Genomic DNA, 15896 nt, shown 5'->3' with positions numbered 1-15896 from the left:
AGGACACTACTGGAGTTAATTCAGTAAAGAAAGGACATAGTCATATCTGCACTTAAGTGAAATCACTTTGATAGCAGTGTAGCCAGTGGATTGAAATGGGGAGAGACTTGAAGCAGGAATGTTTAGAAGGCTATCTGAAAAATGAGAAGGACCTAAATTTTGGTAGTAGCTGTGTTGAGTACAGAGGAATCAGATGTAAGATGTTACAGAGGTAGAACCAACAAAATTTGGCAACTGAATGGATATGTGGGCTGAGAGAGAGTAAACAATGGCACATTGGAGTTTAGTCTTCCATGAGTAATTTTACTGCTTTGAGTTTTGTTTTGTTTTTTTTTTTTTTTTTTTTTTTTTTTTGCATTCTCTAATGAACTGTAAAACATTGTAGGAGAATGGCATTAAAACTTATTTGTCTTAATATTTGGGGGAAATTGCAAGTGTTGTGCAAAGCTCTTCCTGAAAATCCATTCACAAACAACAGCATTTTGGGGTTATAAGGAATCGAGTAGAGTGCAGCTGGGTGGCTCAGTGGTTTGAGAGTCAGGCCCAGAGATAGGAGGTCCTGGGTTCAAATATGGCCTCAGACACTTCCTAGCTGTGTGACTCTGGGCAAGTCACTTAACCCCAGTGTCTAAGATGGAAGGTAAGGGTTTAAAAAAAAAAAAAAAGGAATCTAGTGCAACCTATCCCTGCCTCTGCCAAGGAATTCTACTAATAACATCCACTAAGGAGTTATCCAACCTCTGCTAGAAGACCTCCAAAGAGCGAAGAACTTGCTATCTATCTCTCTAGGCAAGCCATTGCACTTTTTATATAGCTCTAATTATCTGGAATTTTTTCCCCTTGTTTCATGTCTAAAACTCCCTCTTGCAAGTCTCCTCCTTTACTCCTAGTTGTGCTGTCTGGGCCAAAAAGAATAAGTTTATTCCTTCTTCCACATGATAGCCCTTTAGAAACTTTAAGAAAGATGTCCGATTCTGTCTGAGTCATCTCTTTTCTAGGATAACTATACCCATTTTCTTCAGATGTACCTCATGTGGTATGAATTCAAGTCCCCTCATCATCCTGGTTGCTCTCTGGACAATCTCCAATTTATTTTTGAGTTTAAACTCTAATGTTCAGAACTTAACACAGTACCGTGACAGAATGCATTTCTTTATTCCAGGAAAACTATTCTCAGTGTCATCCTAAATCTCATTAGTTCTTTTGGCTATCATATATCTCGCTGGTGACTCATTGAACTTGTCCACCAAAGTCACCAGATCTTTCTTAATTAGACTTTTGTTTAAAAATGTCTTTCCCATCTTGTATTTGGAAATTAAAATTTTGGAACCCAAGTACAAGAGCCCATCAAGATCTTTTTGGCTTCTGTTTGCCATCTAATATATTAACTATCTCTTCCAGCCTTGTTTGCTAATTTGATAAGCAGGTTTCTGGTCTGCCTTCTCATTGAATTAATTTATTCAGCAACTAGGAAGCAAAGTAAAATTTTTTTCTTCTTTTTTTGTAGTTTTTAGTGTTTAATTTTATTAACCAAAAACCTAGAAATTTAGCCATAATTTTAAAGGGCTTATATTGTATTATTTTAAATTTGTTTCAGCTTGGAACTTAAGGGCTCTTCTGGCAAATGTAATGTTTTAAAAACAGAATTTGGAGAAATCAATTCCATCACATGTTTTATGTTCTACTTCTACGTTACTCCTAAAGACTAAACACTTTCCTTATCTAACTTGTCATTCTTATTAATTTTATTGGATTGTTTAATCCATTCACATTTTAAAGTTATGAGTGTTAGGTTCATATTTTCCCATCTTTATTATTGGATTTTTTCTAGTTTTTTTTCTCCCTCTCTTCTGATGTAAACACTGTTACCTCCACCAAAATTACATCTTTACTACTCACTTTTATTGTGCATTTAGGAAAAAGTCTCTTACTAGACTCTTTGCTATCTGTTGTTTTTGATGTCCTTGGCTGTATTTCTGTTTTGGGGGGTATTCGAAAAGCAAATAATCTCAATTCTGCTTTTCTTAATAAGGATGTTTCAAAAACCTTTGTTAGTGAATTTTCATCTTTTTTCATTTACAATTAGTCTCACTTTTGCAGCATAAGGTCTTTTCTGGCTAAACCTAAACTTCATTGTTCTTCAGAACACATTCCATTCTCTTCTACATTTTCTGGTGGATGCAGAATATTTTATTAATTCAGATTTCCTTTCCTATGTTCCAATTTTTCTTTCTCCTAATTTTGCTTGTAAAACTTGTTTCTGGGTTGAATTATGACATTTAACTGTTACATGTCTTGGAGTTTGTGGTTAGTGTTTTTCTGGAGATAATCTATTAATTCTTTCAATTATTACCTCATTTTCTATGTTCAAAAGCTCTGGACAGTTCTATTATTTTATATTTTATGGTGTTGTGATTTTTTTGTCCTAATGTAGTCTTTTTTTTTTTAACTCTTACTTTCCATCTTAGAATCAATACTGTGTATTGGTTCCAAGGCAGCAGAACGGTAAGGGCTAGGCAATGGGGGTTAAGTGACTTGCCATAGCTAGGAAGTATCTGAGGTCATCTTTGAGCCCAGGACCTCCTGTCTCTGGGCCTGGCTCTCAATCCACTGAGCCACCCAGCTGCTCCCATAACATGTTCTTCTGAGAGACCTATAGGATCTTTAGGTGATCTCTTTACATTATATCTTGAAGAGCAGTATGTTTTGCTTATATAGTGAAAACATTTTCTTTTAATGTTATCTTTTTTGATTCTCTTCTTTTAGATCTTCCTTTACTTCCATATATTTGCATTCCAAATCTTTTATTCTCTCTTGTTTCTTTGGTGAGACCTGTCATCACAGATTCCAGTTTTTCTATTCTGCTTGTTTGGTTTAGGTTTTTTTTTTGCTATGCAGGCTATAAATTTTGCTCTCAGAATTCCCATTTCTTTTTTGAAGAAAAAGAATGTTACTGAGTAGTCTCAGTAACAAAATATTATAGCTATGTGTTTTCATATTCCACAGGATCCTCTATCCTATCAAGTGTTAGGATTGTTTTTCTTTGTTTTGTATTATTTATTTATAGATACTTGAACTTGTTTATTAGACTGGTATGCTCCTTCTGTTTTTAATGTTTTTTCCAGTTTATGCACTTATGTTCAAAGATTTTGAGTTTTCTTCTTCCTTATGTCTTTGGTAATTTCAATCTTTTCCCCCCTTCATTTTCCCCTATTGATCACTTTTTTACTTTGTTAGTGGTACTATCCTTGGGGGTTGGGCCTCAAAGCATCTCCTCCTCTTTGCATGCTGGGCAATTCAGTTTACCAGCCTAAGCCTCAGCCTCAAGTGATTTTTGGGTGGAAAGAATTGGCCCTTGCTGGATGCTGAGCTCTTTCTCTTATTAGGCTAGTGGAGTGCTTCACAGTCCACACATACACATGGTATCCTGTCCAGATGACCTGTTAAATTCCCTGATTTTATTAGCTCCCTGACTGGCACTAGCAGTTGCAAGCTCTCCAGCAATAATACTACAGGTTGTCAAGACCCCCAGAAGGCTTCTGCTCCTAGAGGGCTTTTACTGTACAGGCCATCTAGCTTAGTTCAACTTCCAAAGCCTACGGCCAGAGTCTCCACAGCACTGGAAAGGGAGAGTGGACCAGAATGTGGAATTAGGTTTTATTGCAAGCCTATGTGTTGAGTCGGTGGACTCTTAGTGCAGCTTCATTGTTGATAGCCTGAGAGCTGTGGAAGGTGTGTTGAGTGAGCTCAGGAAAGGCATCAGTTCCTGAATTTGTTTTTTTCCTTCTTTTGGATTCTGGGTGTCCTAGACCATGGAAACAGCTGATGTTGTTCCTACCTGGGAGAGGTTTTGAGGAACAGAGAAAATGTCTAGTTCTTCATCTTATTGCCCCTAATATTTTCTAAAACCAAAGTATTCTAATGTTTTCCATCTCCATATTTTTTCTAAGTGGCTTAGTCCCAGTGCTTAGGAATTAGGGGAAAAAAAATGAAGAAAGAATTAGTAACAGCTATATCTCTTCGATTTACGTGCCCTCTGACAGTAGTGTAAAACTATACACAGACTAATTAATTTGAACTATGGAGGACCATCTTTATTTCAAATGTTCTTAAAATCAGTTTGTTGTTTTTATTTGCAGGCCCAGGGTTTTCGGGATGTAGTTGTTCCCTCTCCATTATCACCTCCAGTGGAACCTTCAGTGAACCCCCTAAAGCGATCACGAGATGCAAGAGAAGAAGAATAATATTTAAAGATTTTGCATTTGTATATATGTACTGGGCATGGTTTATCCCAGAAATATTTTCATCATAAAATGACATCCCCAAGTAGTCATAAATCATTTATTAAAACATTTGTATAGAATATACTTGAGCAAGAACATGGTTGTAAATATTAAAATACATAAAAATATATACATAATAAGTTAATATCATTAACTTGGAATTTTTATGAAACAATTCACACTCTACTCACTTTATTATTGATACACCTATTGGTTACTAAACATTGTACATAAATATCTAATTGCATCACAACCATCTAATTATGATTTAATACTACTTCAACCTAATTTCAACCTTGATAGTATAAGCTCAAGCCCACTATATTAATTTTACTAAATGGAATAATCATGGCAGTGCTTGTGTCTATTGTAATCTAGTCCTACATTTAAAAGTACAGTAGTGGTTCCTCTTCTAAACCTGCAGCTATGATTAAAACAGATTTAGTTAGGAACAGGTACTCTTGGATCCTATCTATAGATTGTGGCAGTACCTAGATAATGATGGCAGGGGGAAGTTTTCATTTAACTTTCCTTCCCTTCAGCATTTATTTGCCAGGGTGCCTAAGATACTAGGAATTGTTTAAAGGAACTGGAACTAACCTTGCATAGTGCCTGACTCATCAGCATAATGAACAAAAGGGTCCTCCTTCAAAAAAGAAAACCTATAGACATGTCATTAAAGTTTATCAGTAGGACTGGTGGATCATTAATTTCAATGAATATTTTGCTAAGGTGCCAGCGAGTAACCATTAAAAGCCATAATGACACTTCATCATTGCTTGGTTTCTAGTCAATTAACTTTTGTTAAGTTGTAGATAGCCACATGTGTGGTAATCTTAATTGTTTTGATTGCAAAGTTGAGCCATTGAGCCATTAAGATAATGAACTTGACTATGAATCATGTTTCACTATTCTTTTGTCTTTTTTCCAAACAAAAATTTGCCTTCTCTCCCCCTACACTCTGCTTCCGCTTCTCCTGCCCACCCTTCAAGAAAGCTTTAAGAAAAACAAGATCCCTATTAACAAGCATGTATAGTTAAGCAAAATTTTTCATTGATTATGTCTTTAAGAAAAAAATCTTGATCTACATTCTCTCAGGAGGTAGCAATAGGTTTCATTCATCATGAGTCCTTAGGAATTGTAGTAGGTTTTTTTGTTGATCAGAGATCCTAAGTTTTATTTTGTTTATCTGTATATATTTGCATTTATATTATAAATATTATGAAGCAACTAGATGTCTCAGTGGTGTCGGGAAGACTTCAGTTCAAATCCAGCCTCAGATACTTGGCCATGTGACCCTGGGCAAGTCACTTAACCTCTGTTTAATTTACTAGAGAAAGAAATGTCAAACCACTCCATTATTTTTGCTTTGAAAATCCCATGGATAGTATTGGTGACCTGTGGTCCACAAGTTTATGAAGAGTTGGAGCTGACTGTGAACAACAAATAATTTTTATGTATTGTACTTAATATAAATTCAGTGATTATGTTCAATATAAAATACATAATGTATTAATGTAAACTAATTATATATAATATTTAAATATATGTGGCTGTTGTGATATACCTTCGCCTTCCTCAAGAACTAGGTTGCATGTTTAATCAGTCCTCTGGAATCCTGGTTAGATATAATAGTATTTCATCATATATAACATAATTTTATTCCCCAATTTTTGGGCAGTCCCTCAGATTCTCATTCTTTACCATCTCAAAAAATACATATACATATTTTTGTACATCCTTAGAATTGGTTTTGCTTAAGATTCCCTCCCTAGATATACCCTCACTCTAATTCCCTTTTTCCCTCTTTTCACCTTTTCCTTCTATTTCAAGGTAAAGTAAATCTGTTTCTGTACCCAACTGTATGTGCATTCCTTATTTTGACCAATTCAGATGAGATTCAAATGTCAACCACTCTCCCTCTATTCCCTCTCTTAGTTTGTAAAGATACCTTTTTGTGCTACCTTATTATGTAAGATAATTTTCCCTAGCCTTTCTCACCCTTCCTCCACCCTCACCCCTCACAGTGTATTTCTCTTTCTATCTCTTTCCATTCTTCAGATCAAGACAAAACAAAATCACTACCAAACGTTTTCTAATTTGATGTTTCAGTTGTGTCTGTCTCTCTCCAACTCCATTTGGGGTTTTCTTGGCAAAGATACTGGAATGGTTTGCCATTTCTTTCTCCTTGTTTTATAAGTGAGGAAACTGAGGCAAACAGGATTAAGCAACTTGCCCAGGGAACACAATAACTCTGAGGTCAGAGTTCAATTTAGTTCTTCCTGTCTCCTAGCTCAACCCTATGCTAACTTGCTGCCCTTTTTCTGACTGGATTCTCTCAGTTCCCTGTATTTTAATTTAAATAGTTTATCCTTGTTTGGTCTTTTTTTATCACATTTACCTTTTTATGTTTTTCTTCATTTACATGTTTTGAATTTCTGTACCTCCATAGCTCTGGTCTTTTTATCAGGAGTCCTTAGAAGTTTTCTGTTTCATTAAAGATCCTTTTCCCCCTTTAGACTATACTCAGTTTTTGTTATTCTTGACTATGAACCCATATCTTTTGCCTCCTATAATATAGCATTCCAAGTTCTCCTTTATAGTGTGGCTGCTAAATCATGTGTGATCCTGACTGTGGTTCCTTGATACTTGAATTCTTTATTTCTGGTTGCTTGCAATATTTTTTTCTTTGACTTGGAAGCTTTGAATTTTGGCCATAATATTCTTGGGGGTTTAAATTTGGGGCTTACAGGAGGTGGTTGTTGGATTATTCTTTTTCCACTTTGTTCTCTTGTTCTAAGAGATATGATGTGGTTGGTGCCCTAGTATGGATCTGGGACTTCCTGGTACCTAGCTTCAATCTGGTTGTTGATGTGTTGAACACAGAATGTTTCTGGCCCAGCTTATCTCTAGTGTCCAAAGACATCCCTGTCTGCCTCTCTGTGCCAAACTGGGCTGGAAAAAGAGACTCACTGTGATTTTTTACCCCCCAATCTCAGTTTGCTGTATTTTCTAGACATTAGGAAGAGTTTGTGAAGAAAAGCTTCTGCTACTCTCCTACTCTCTTGAAAAAGTTGATCAAGCGCCAAAGATGTTAATAATATTATCTCTTGAATCATATGATTAGTATCAGAAACAGTCAATAAACTGCCTCCCCTGTAAAGGTAAAATCAGAGACTATATTGACTATCTTGGGAGAGATGCAGCACTTACCTGCCCTCCTAATTGCTTTGTCCAGAAGGTTCAGTGCATAAACACCATAATATTCTTTGGAATATTATGAGCGAATGGCACCCTGTGACATGATTTGGAAGCAGAAAAGTATAAGAATAAAAATTAGTAATACTATGTCAGAGGAAAAGTGAAATATTACACTCATAGAGAGGCAAATACTAACTTGCAATAGCCAGTCTGATTTGCAAGATATTTGTAATGAATAATCAGAAAGTTAGGTATAGTATCAGTAAAGAACTAAAGAAAAAAACTAAACAGGGAGTTTGAATTACCACAATATAAACTTGAAGCTCAACTAAAAGTCAAGATGGATTATATTGACATTCCAGAACTAGAAGAAAACTTTAATAAGTATGACAAGTAAAAACAGTTTAAAATGCCAGTAAGGAAAAAGCAGACATTAACTCAGATCCCAAATTAGTAGCTTCAACTTTAGATTCTCAGCAGGAAAAACAACTAGGAGTTTCCATTTACACAGGGACTACAAGGTGCTCATTATTGTGCCAGCTATAGGAAGGTCTAGCAAGAACCCTTAATTTGTAAGCTAAAAAAAAAAAAAAAGTACATATCTTTGTTAATTTTAAGCTTAAGTTGAAATCAGAAATGCCTCTGTATTTTAATGGATAACCAGTGGTACTCTAAACAGCAATTAGAAAATTGCATTTGAATTTTAAAGTTTCATTTTAATTGTTAGTAAAAAGCTACAATAGTACAGAATGGTGCAATTTCTTAGAACCAGTGCCTGCAAGACCTATATAACAATTCCACCTCTGACAAATGGCTTCGTGACCCTGGGCAAGTCACCTAACTTCAGGCTTCTTAAGTTCATTAAGGACAGCATCCACCTGCATTAATAGAGGTAGTTTCCCCACCTGGGAATTCCCCATACTAATAAAATCATTGGACCAGAACTTACCCTATGAAAATCTATGTAGATTTTACAAATTTTTACAGATGGAAATTAATACCACAACCAGCCCCACCTCCCCCTTTTTAAACCGCTACCTTCCTTCTTAGAATCAATATTTATTCTAAGGCAGAAGAGTGGTAAGGGCTAGGCAATGGTGGTTACGTGACTTGCCCAGGATCGCACAGCTAGGAAATGTCTGAGGACCACATTTAGACCCAGGACCTCGTCTCTAGGCCTGGCTCTCAATCCACTGGGCTTCATAGCTATCCCCTGAATTGCATTTTTAAACAATTTCTTTCTATAAATATAACCCTTTACTTCCTTTCCTGTTAGATAAGATGGTACTCTTATAGTAGCTTATTAAAGAATTGATTTGACCACAAATTCATTTAGATATGTAATAATGTTTTTCTTACAATAATGAGTAAACAATACCAGTCAAAACAGTTTAAAAGCTATCTGTTGGCTTTTTCTCAGTCCTCATTCTTCACTTCCTTGGCTTCTTGACATTCTCTGCTGTCTCTGGCACTATTAATCACCCTCTTCTCCTTGATACCCCCACTAGGTTTTCATGACCTTGCTTTCTAATGTTTTTTTTTTCTCTCCCTTCTAGCTATCTAACTGTTCTTCAGTCTTCTTTATTGGATCTTCATCTTTGTCATTTCTATCTTGCTGGTGATCTCATCCATTCTCACGTCTTCAATTATGTCTGTGCATAGGATTCTCAGGTGTATTTATCCAACCCTAACCTCTTCTCTGGAGGTAGCTGGGTGGTACAGTGGATAGAAGACTGGACCTGCAATCAGGATCCCTGATTGATCCCAGCAAAATCCCTAACTTAAAAATTTGACCTCAGACACTTATTAACAGTGTGACCTTGGGCGAGTCATATAATTCTGTTTGCCTCATCAGTAGAATGAGCTGGAGAAGGAAATGGCAAGCTACTCCAACTTCTTTGCCAAGAAAACCCCAAATGGGGTCACAGTGTTGGACACAACTGAAACAACTGAACGACAACAAGCCTGATTCAGTTTTACATTGCTAACTGCCTGTTGGATATTTTGAACTACGTGTCGCATTTACATCTTAAACTCAACATGTTGAAAATTGAATTTGTCTTTGCTCCCAAATATTTCCTTCTGACTTTATTTCTGTCAAAGGCACCACCATTCTCCCATCATCCAGATCAATCCTATTCTAACTTGCCTCATGAGACAAATGCCCCAATTAAGGTGTGGCATATATCCTCTGTGCCCCAGGCCAAAGTGGTTAGTTTCCCTTCCTAAGAACTAGTACCATCTCTGGACATCTCTTGAGCATGTAGTTGTCCTTTAAGATCAGACTAGAAACTTTGAAAGATACTTCTCGGTGTCTTAAAACCAGATCACTTGTGTGCCATGTTCTTGTATTTTGCTTTCATGCACCTTGAAATACTGTTTGCTCATGAACAAAGTGAAAAGGACTGAAACAGTTAAGAGAATGATTTGCTCCCAATTTCCTTTCTATATCCTAACAGTATTGAAAGAGCCTTCCTATTTGCAAAGCACAGAATGTGGGAGATTTTGTAAATATATAGGTTAATTTTACATAAATTCTGAAATATACTTCGAATACATACTAGTTGTACATATTTAGAATGGGCAGAAGCCTGTCTATGAAAGTTAGATACTGTCCTTAGCCTGCAAAGAATTCATTGAGGATGTACCTTGAAGGAAGAATTCTAAAGGAAATCCACGAGGCACTTGAAACAATGCTTTAACTTCTCTATCACCTCAGACCTGCAGGGGTTCTATGCTCAAAGGCAAAGTCAATTTTTAAAAGTAAATTTGTGCAGAATTTGGCCTTAAATGACTAGACCGGGGGTAAGCAAGGTATGGCTCTTTTGAGGGCCAGATATGGCTCTTTCTGCAGGAGCCATAAAGTCAATTTTTTTCGGGCGCTATTACAGGAGTGCACTGTGAGCATTGTACGGCTCTCACGAAATTACATTTTAAAAAATGTGGCATTTATGGCTCTCATGGCCAAAAAGGTTGCCGACCCCTGCCCTAGATGTTTTACCCTAGTCCTCATGAACATGAAGTCTACAACGAACAATTGTCCTTACTCAATGTGAGGTTTTGATGGGTGATCAGTTCTCTGACAGACAGCTGGATAATATTATTTTGAATCAGTGTACAACACTAATGAAATGTGTCAAAGACTTCAATACACAGGTACAAACTACCTTGACCCCTAAACTGGAGAAACCTTGTCATTACATCCCCCTAGTAAGTCTATATGAAGATAAATCATCAAAAGTCCTGTTTGGAACTCTGTGACTGTACAACATTCTCACCACTAACAGTGTAGTAAGATGCCAAAGTCTTCCAAAGAAGACATCGGCTCTGATAATAAACAGCCCTCACTCATTTCACCTAAAATATGGCTGCTAACTTGTGGCAAGACTAGTGCTGGTCAGCCCAGAGATTTAAATCAAAAGGTGAGCCAAGTGCCTGCTGGCCAAAAAGATATGCCATAAAAATCCTACTATAATATCATTGTTCAGTTGTTTCTGGTTCTTTGTGACCCCATTTAGGATTTTTTTGGCAAAGATACTAGAATGGTTTGCAGTTTCCTTCTTTGGGTCATTTTGCAGATGAGGAAACTGAGGCAAACATGGTTTGCCCAGAGTTACACATTTACTAAGTTTCTAAGACCAGATTTGAAGATGTCTTCCTGATTCCAGACCTCGTGCTTTCTACTATGCCACGTGGCTGCTCTCTAAGAGAATAACAAAATCACCACTTGGTTCCTGGTTGCTGAAATAAGATTGGCCAATTGCTATTTGGCTAGGCCTTATAAGACTACTTTGAACCATTTTACTTTGGTTACCATTATAGACTGATCAGAATGACTTTAAGTTGTTACTTAAACACTTCTAAATTCTGGGTTCCCAGGTTCTTCACATTTCACAAAACAATGTCCCCATGATATTTGTCTTCTTTATGTGAAATGTTTGTGCTGTTTCACCACAAAATTATATTATCCAGTGTACTAGATCTCAGGTAAATATCACTCAGGATTGATTCAAATCTTCCTGGCCACAAATAAATATATTACTTATTTAATCAGCTGTCCCCAATTCAAGTTTGCCATGCTAATAATGGTTAGAAGTGTATGAAGTATAGCTCTTGTAGTACTACTCAAAACAATTAGTTTAAACTTGCAATACTACTTTAAACTACTCATAAATAAGGTTCTGTATTTAATTCTGTAAATAATATAAGTCAGTCTTTTGGGTTTAATTGTGGCTTTAAACTCCAACAGGATAACCAGTAGAATTTTTTATTTTGGTTTGATTTTACTTTAGTTCCATTATCAGATTAAATATTAAATAATTAAATAAAAATTAAATAATACTTATTAATAACAACTGTATGATCTTATTTGAATTATATTGTGATATCAAAAGGATTTAATTTTGAACAAAGGAAAGTGGCTATAGTATATTTAGTAGAACTGTTGAAAAGAGAGCCTATGAGCTGCAAGAAAAGATTAAATTTGATGTATATCGAGATTTCGAGGCAAAGTTATGCCCACTACCCACAAAAGGGGAATTGTAGAAGTAAAACATGGCAGGCTTCAAATACTGTCAGCTAAAGTGTGTGTCCAGCCAAAATAGGAAGGGAAGCAGCTTGCTTATTCAAATTCCAGAATTAAAAGCTACTTATTCTAAAAATTATATCAATTAAAATTGTACAGCTGGGAAACATTATATCTTTTTCTGCAGCTATCTGGAGATACTTGAGCCAAATGTTAATACTTTAAAAAAAAAGCTGACAATTGTCTTCTGTTTTATGGAATTCCCTTTCCTACATTGAAACCAAAATAACCCTTGAGAGTAATTTTGATTGTATATAAGCTACGTGATTCTTTCTACCTCTCATAGTTCTCAAGAATTCCAAGCTTAGAACATTCCTTGTAGATGGGTATTTTTTTTGTTTGTTTGTTTGTTTTAAACCCTTACCTTCCGTCTTGGAGTCAATACTATGGTAAGGGTGGGCAATGGGGATCAAGTGACTTGCCCAGGGTCACACAGCTGGGAAGTGTCTGAGGCCAGATTTGAACCTAGGACCTCCCGTCTCTAGGCCTGACTCTCAATTCACTGAGCACCCAGCTGCCCCTTTGGAATCAACTAAGTATTAGTATTAGTTCTAAGGCGAAAGAGTAGTAAGGGTTAGGCAATTGGAGTTAAGTGACTTGCCCTGGGTCACACAGCTAAGCAGTGTCTGAAGCCAAATTTGAACCTAGGACTTCCTGTCTCTGGGCCTGGCTCTCCATTCATTAAGCTACGTAGCTGCCCTCTTGTTTCATTCACTTCTGAAACTTGACAATGACCTATTTTGATTCCAAGGGTTAGTTGTTTGTTGGCACTTCCTTTGCAATATTTTTGTTATCATCAGTTAAATAAGTAAATGAAAAGGCACTTGTCAAGAATTGTTTTAAGTGCTGGGGGGATATAGACAGGAAGAGAGAGAAAATGTGATTAAGCTATTAATCAACGAATGTTAAACTATATATTTCTATACAGAATGTGTTCCTCTTTTTTCTCTAGTTTCATTTTATTTTTCCCCAATTACATGAAAAAAGTTTCCAACATCTTTCAAAGAATTTTGAATCTCAAATTCTTTCCTTTTCCCCACCCCACCTGCTGAGATGGTAAGCAATCTAATGTACATTTTACACATGCAATCATGTAAAATGTTTTTCCATATTAATCCTTTTGTGGAAGGAAACTTGGAACAAAACAAGTAAAATTTAAAAAGTGAAAAAAGTTTGCTTTGGTTTGGGTTCAGACTCCAATTCTTTCTCTGAAAGCAGATAGTATTTTTTTTTATCATGAGTCCTTTGGAATTGCTTTGTATTATTATATTGCTGAGAATATCTAAGTTATTTACAGTTGTTCATTGTACAGTATTCCTGTCACTGTACACAATGTTTTCCTGGTTCTGCTTATTTTTCTCAGCTTCAGTTCATGTAAGTCTTCCAGGTTTTCTGAGCTCCTCCTGCTGGTCATTTCTTATAGTACACTCCGAATCAATTACTCAGCCATTGCCAATTAATTAATGAGCATCCCCTCACTTTCCAATTCTTTACCCTCACAAAAAGTGCTGCTTTAGATATTTTTGTACATATAAGTCACATTGGTCAATCTGATAGGTGTGAGGTGGTACCTCAGAGTTCGGATTTGCATTTCTCTAATCAAAAGAGATTTAGAACATTTTTTCATATGATTATTGATAGCTTTCCTTTCTTCCTATGAAAACTGCCTATTCATATCCATTGACCATTTACCAATTGGGGAATGACTTGGATTCTTATAAATTTGACTTAGTTATATATTTGAGTAATGAGACCTTTACCAGAAAAATTTGTTATAGTTTTTTTTCCTAGTTTGTTGTTTTCCTTCTAATCTTGGACACATTGGTTTTGTTTGAACAAAACCTTTTAAATTTAATATAATCAAAATTATTCATTTTACATTTTGTAATGTTCTCTATCTCTTATTTGGTCACAAATTCTTTCCTTCTCCATAGATATGACAGGTAAACTGTTGTATGTTCCCCTAATTTACTTATGCTATCATTTTTTATGTTTAAATCACATACCTATTTTGACTTTATCTTGGTATAGGGTGTGAGATATTGATCTAAACCTATTTTTTGCCATACTGTTTTCCAATTTTCCCCAGCAGTTTTTGTCAAATAGTGAGTTCTTATCCCAAAAGCTGAGATCTTTGGGTTTATCAAATACTAGATTGCTGAGGTCATTTTCCCCTAGTCCAGTGATGGGCAAACTTTTTAAAGAGGGGGCCAAAGGAAAGGAAATGCTCATCTGTCAGTCTGTTTCTAAGGCAACTCTTTCAAAGTTTCTTTGTATTGTATCCTACTCATTGTATTCATCAGATTAGGAATAATGTCTGGTGTGGCCAGATAGAACATTTCAGGAGGCTGCATCTGGCCCATGGGCCATACTTTGCCCATCACTGCCCTAGTCTATTCCACTGATCTACCCTTCTATTTCTTAGCCAATAACAGATTGTTTCAATGATCACTGCTTTATAGCATAGTTTAAGATCGGGTACTGCTAGGCCACCATCCTTCACTTTTTTTTTTCATTATTTCCCTTGATATTCTTAATCTTTTGTTCATCCAGATGAATTTTGTTGTTATTTTTCTAGTCCTATAAAATAGTCTTTTGATAGTTTGATTATTATGGCACTGAATAAGTAAATTAATTTTGGTAGGGTTGTCATTTTTATCATATTAACTTGGCCTACCCATTCCCATTCTTTTGAGATTACAATTAAACCCCCTCTTCTGATGGAGTTAAGAACAAGGCATGATCCTGGTTAAGATGGCGGCAGAGTAAAAAGCAGCTGCTTGACTTCTCCTAACCCACGCATATAGGACTCCTCAAGAAGACATAAAAACAAATCCAGAGGAAAGAAGGGACCCCACAACAGGGCACAGCATCGAAGGTACGTGGAAACGGGGCATTTCCATGCTATAAAGGGGTGAAACAACTCCCACAAAAACACGAGCGGAGCAACCCCCTCCCCCACCCCACACCACCTACCGCGCCAAAGGCAGCGCATGGGAGTTGGAGCAGGTTTGGGGCACCCATCGGGTCATTGGCAGCTCACCAGGGCTTGTTCCTGGGAGCAGCAAGACTTGGGACCCCCCGGGAGGCTGAGGAACTCGCGGACTCTGAGCGCAGACCCTGAGCGCAGACCCTGAGCCCAGGCGCAGGCGAAGGGGCTGACACAGGCGCGGCTGAGGCACGGATTAAAGCGCGGACTGTGGCGCGGATGAAGGGGCTGATCCTGAGTGCAGGAGCGGACCTTGAGTGGGGACCCAGTGTAGAGAGGTGCTCAACTGTGGAAGCAGCTCCCTGAGACTGTTAAAGGAGCTTCAGGCAAAAGAACAAGCAAGGAGACCACCAGGAGGCTTGTCCCAAAACAACTATACCTGAGACCTCAGGAATCTCTAAAGAGCCACAAACAGATCCTGGGCACGAGCATAAAGCTGAGAGGGAACTCAGCTTAATATGTCAAGCCAGAATCATCAGGAAAATCAGAAGAGAAAGATGAAGAAGAAAAAAACCTTTAACACTTGACAACTTTTACACAGAAAAAATCCAGACAACAGAGGAAACAGTAGAGGAGAACAAACAATCCAAACCTTCCCAAAACAATGAAAACGGGTCACAAGGTCTTGAAGAGTTCAGATCTGAGATCATGAGAAAGATGGAAGAGATCTGGCAAGAAAATAACAGTTTAACAAACTGTGGTATATGCGGGTGATGGAATACTATTGTGCTAAAAGGAATAATAAACTGGAGAAGTTCCAGGCGAACTGGAGAGACCTCCGGGAACTGATGCAGAGCGAAAGGAGCAGAGCCAGAAGAACTCTATACACAGAGACTGA

The 15896-nt window shown here is 37.0% G+C and overlaps 1 protein-coding gene across 1 annotated transcript in view; it reads left to right on the top strand.

Annotated features, from left to right (window-relative positions):
- RAD51C (RAD51 paralog C) overlaps positions 1–4318 on the top strand; it is a 62177-nt gene extending 57859 nt beyond the window's left edge. Inside the window, exon 9 of the mRNA XM_044674213.1 lies at positions 4140–4318. Coding sequence (XP_044530148.1) covers positions 4140–4244 — 105 coding nt within the window. The 3' untranslated portion in view covers positions 4245–4318. The remainder of the gene's footprint in view (positions 1–4139) is intronic.
- The last annotated feature ends 11578 nt before the right edge of the window (positions 4319–15896 follow it).

Source organism: Gracilinanus agilis, chromosome 4, assembly GCF_016433145.1.
Source record: "Gracilinanus agilis isolate LMUSP501 chromosome 4, AgileGrace, whole genome shotgun sequence".
Taxonomy (NCBI): Eukaryota; Metazoa; Chordata; class Mammalia; order Didelphimorphia; family Didelphidae; genus Gracilinanus; species Gracilinanus agilis.
This window is presented reverse-complemented; position numbering and strand designations above follow the sequence as displayed.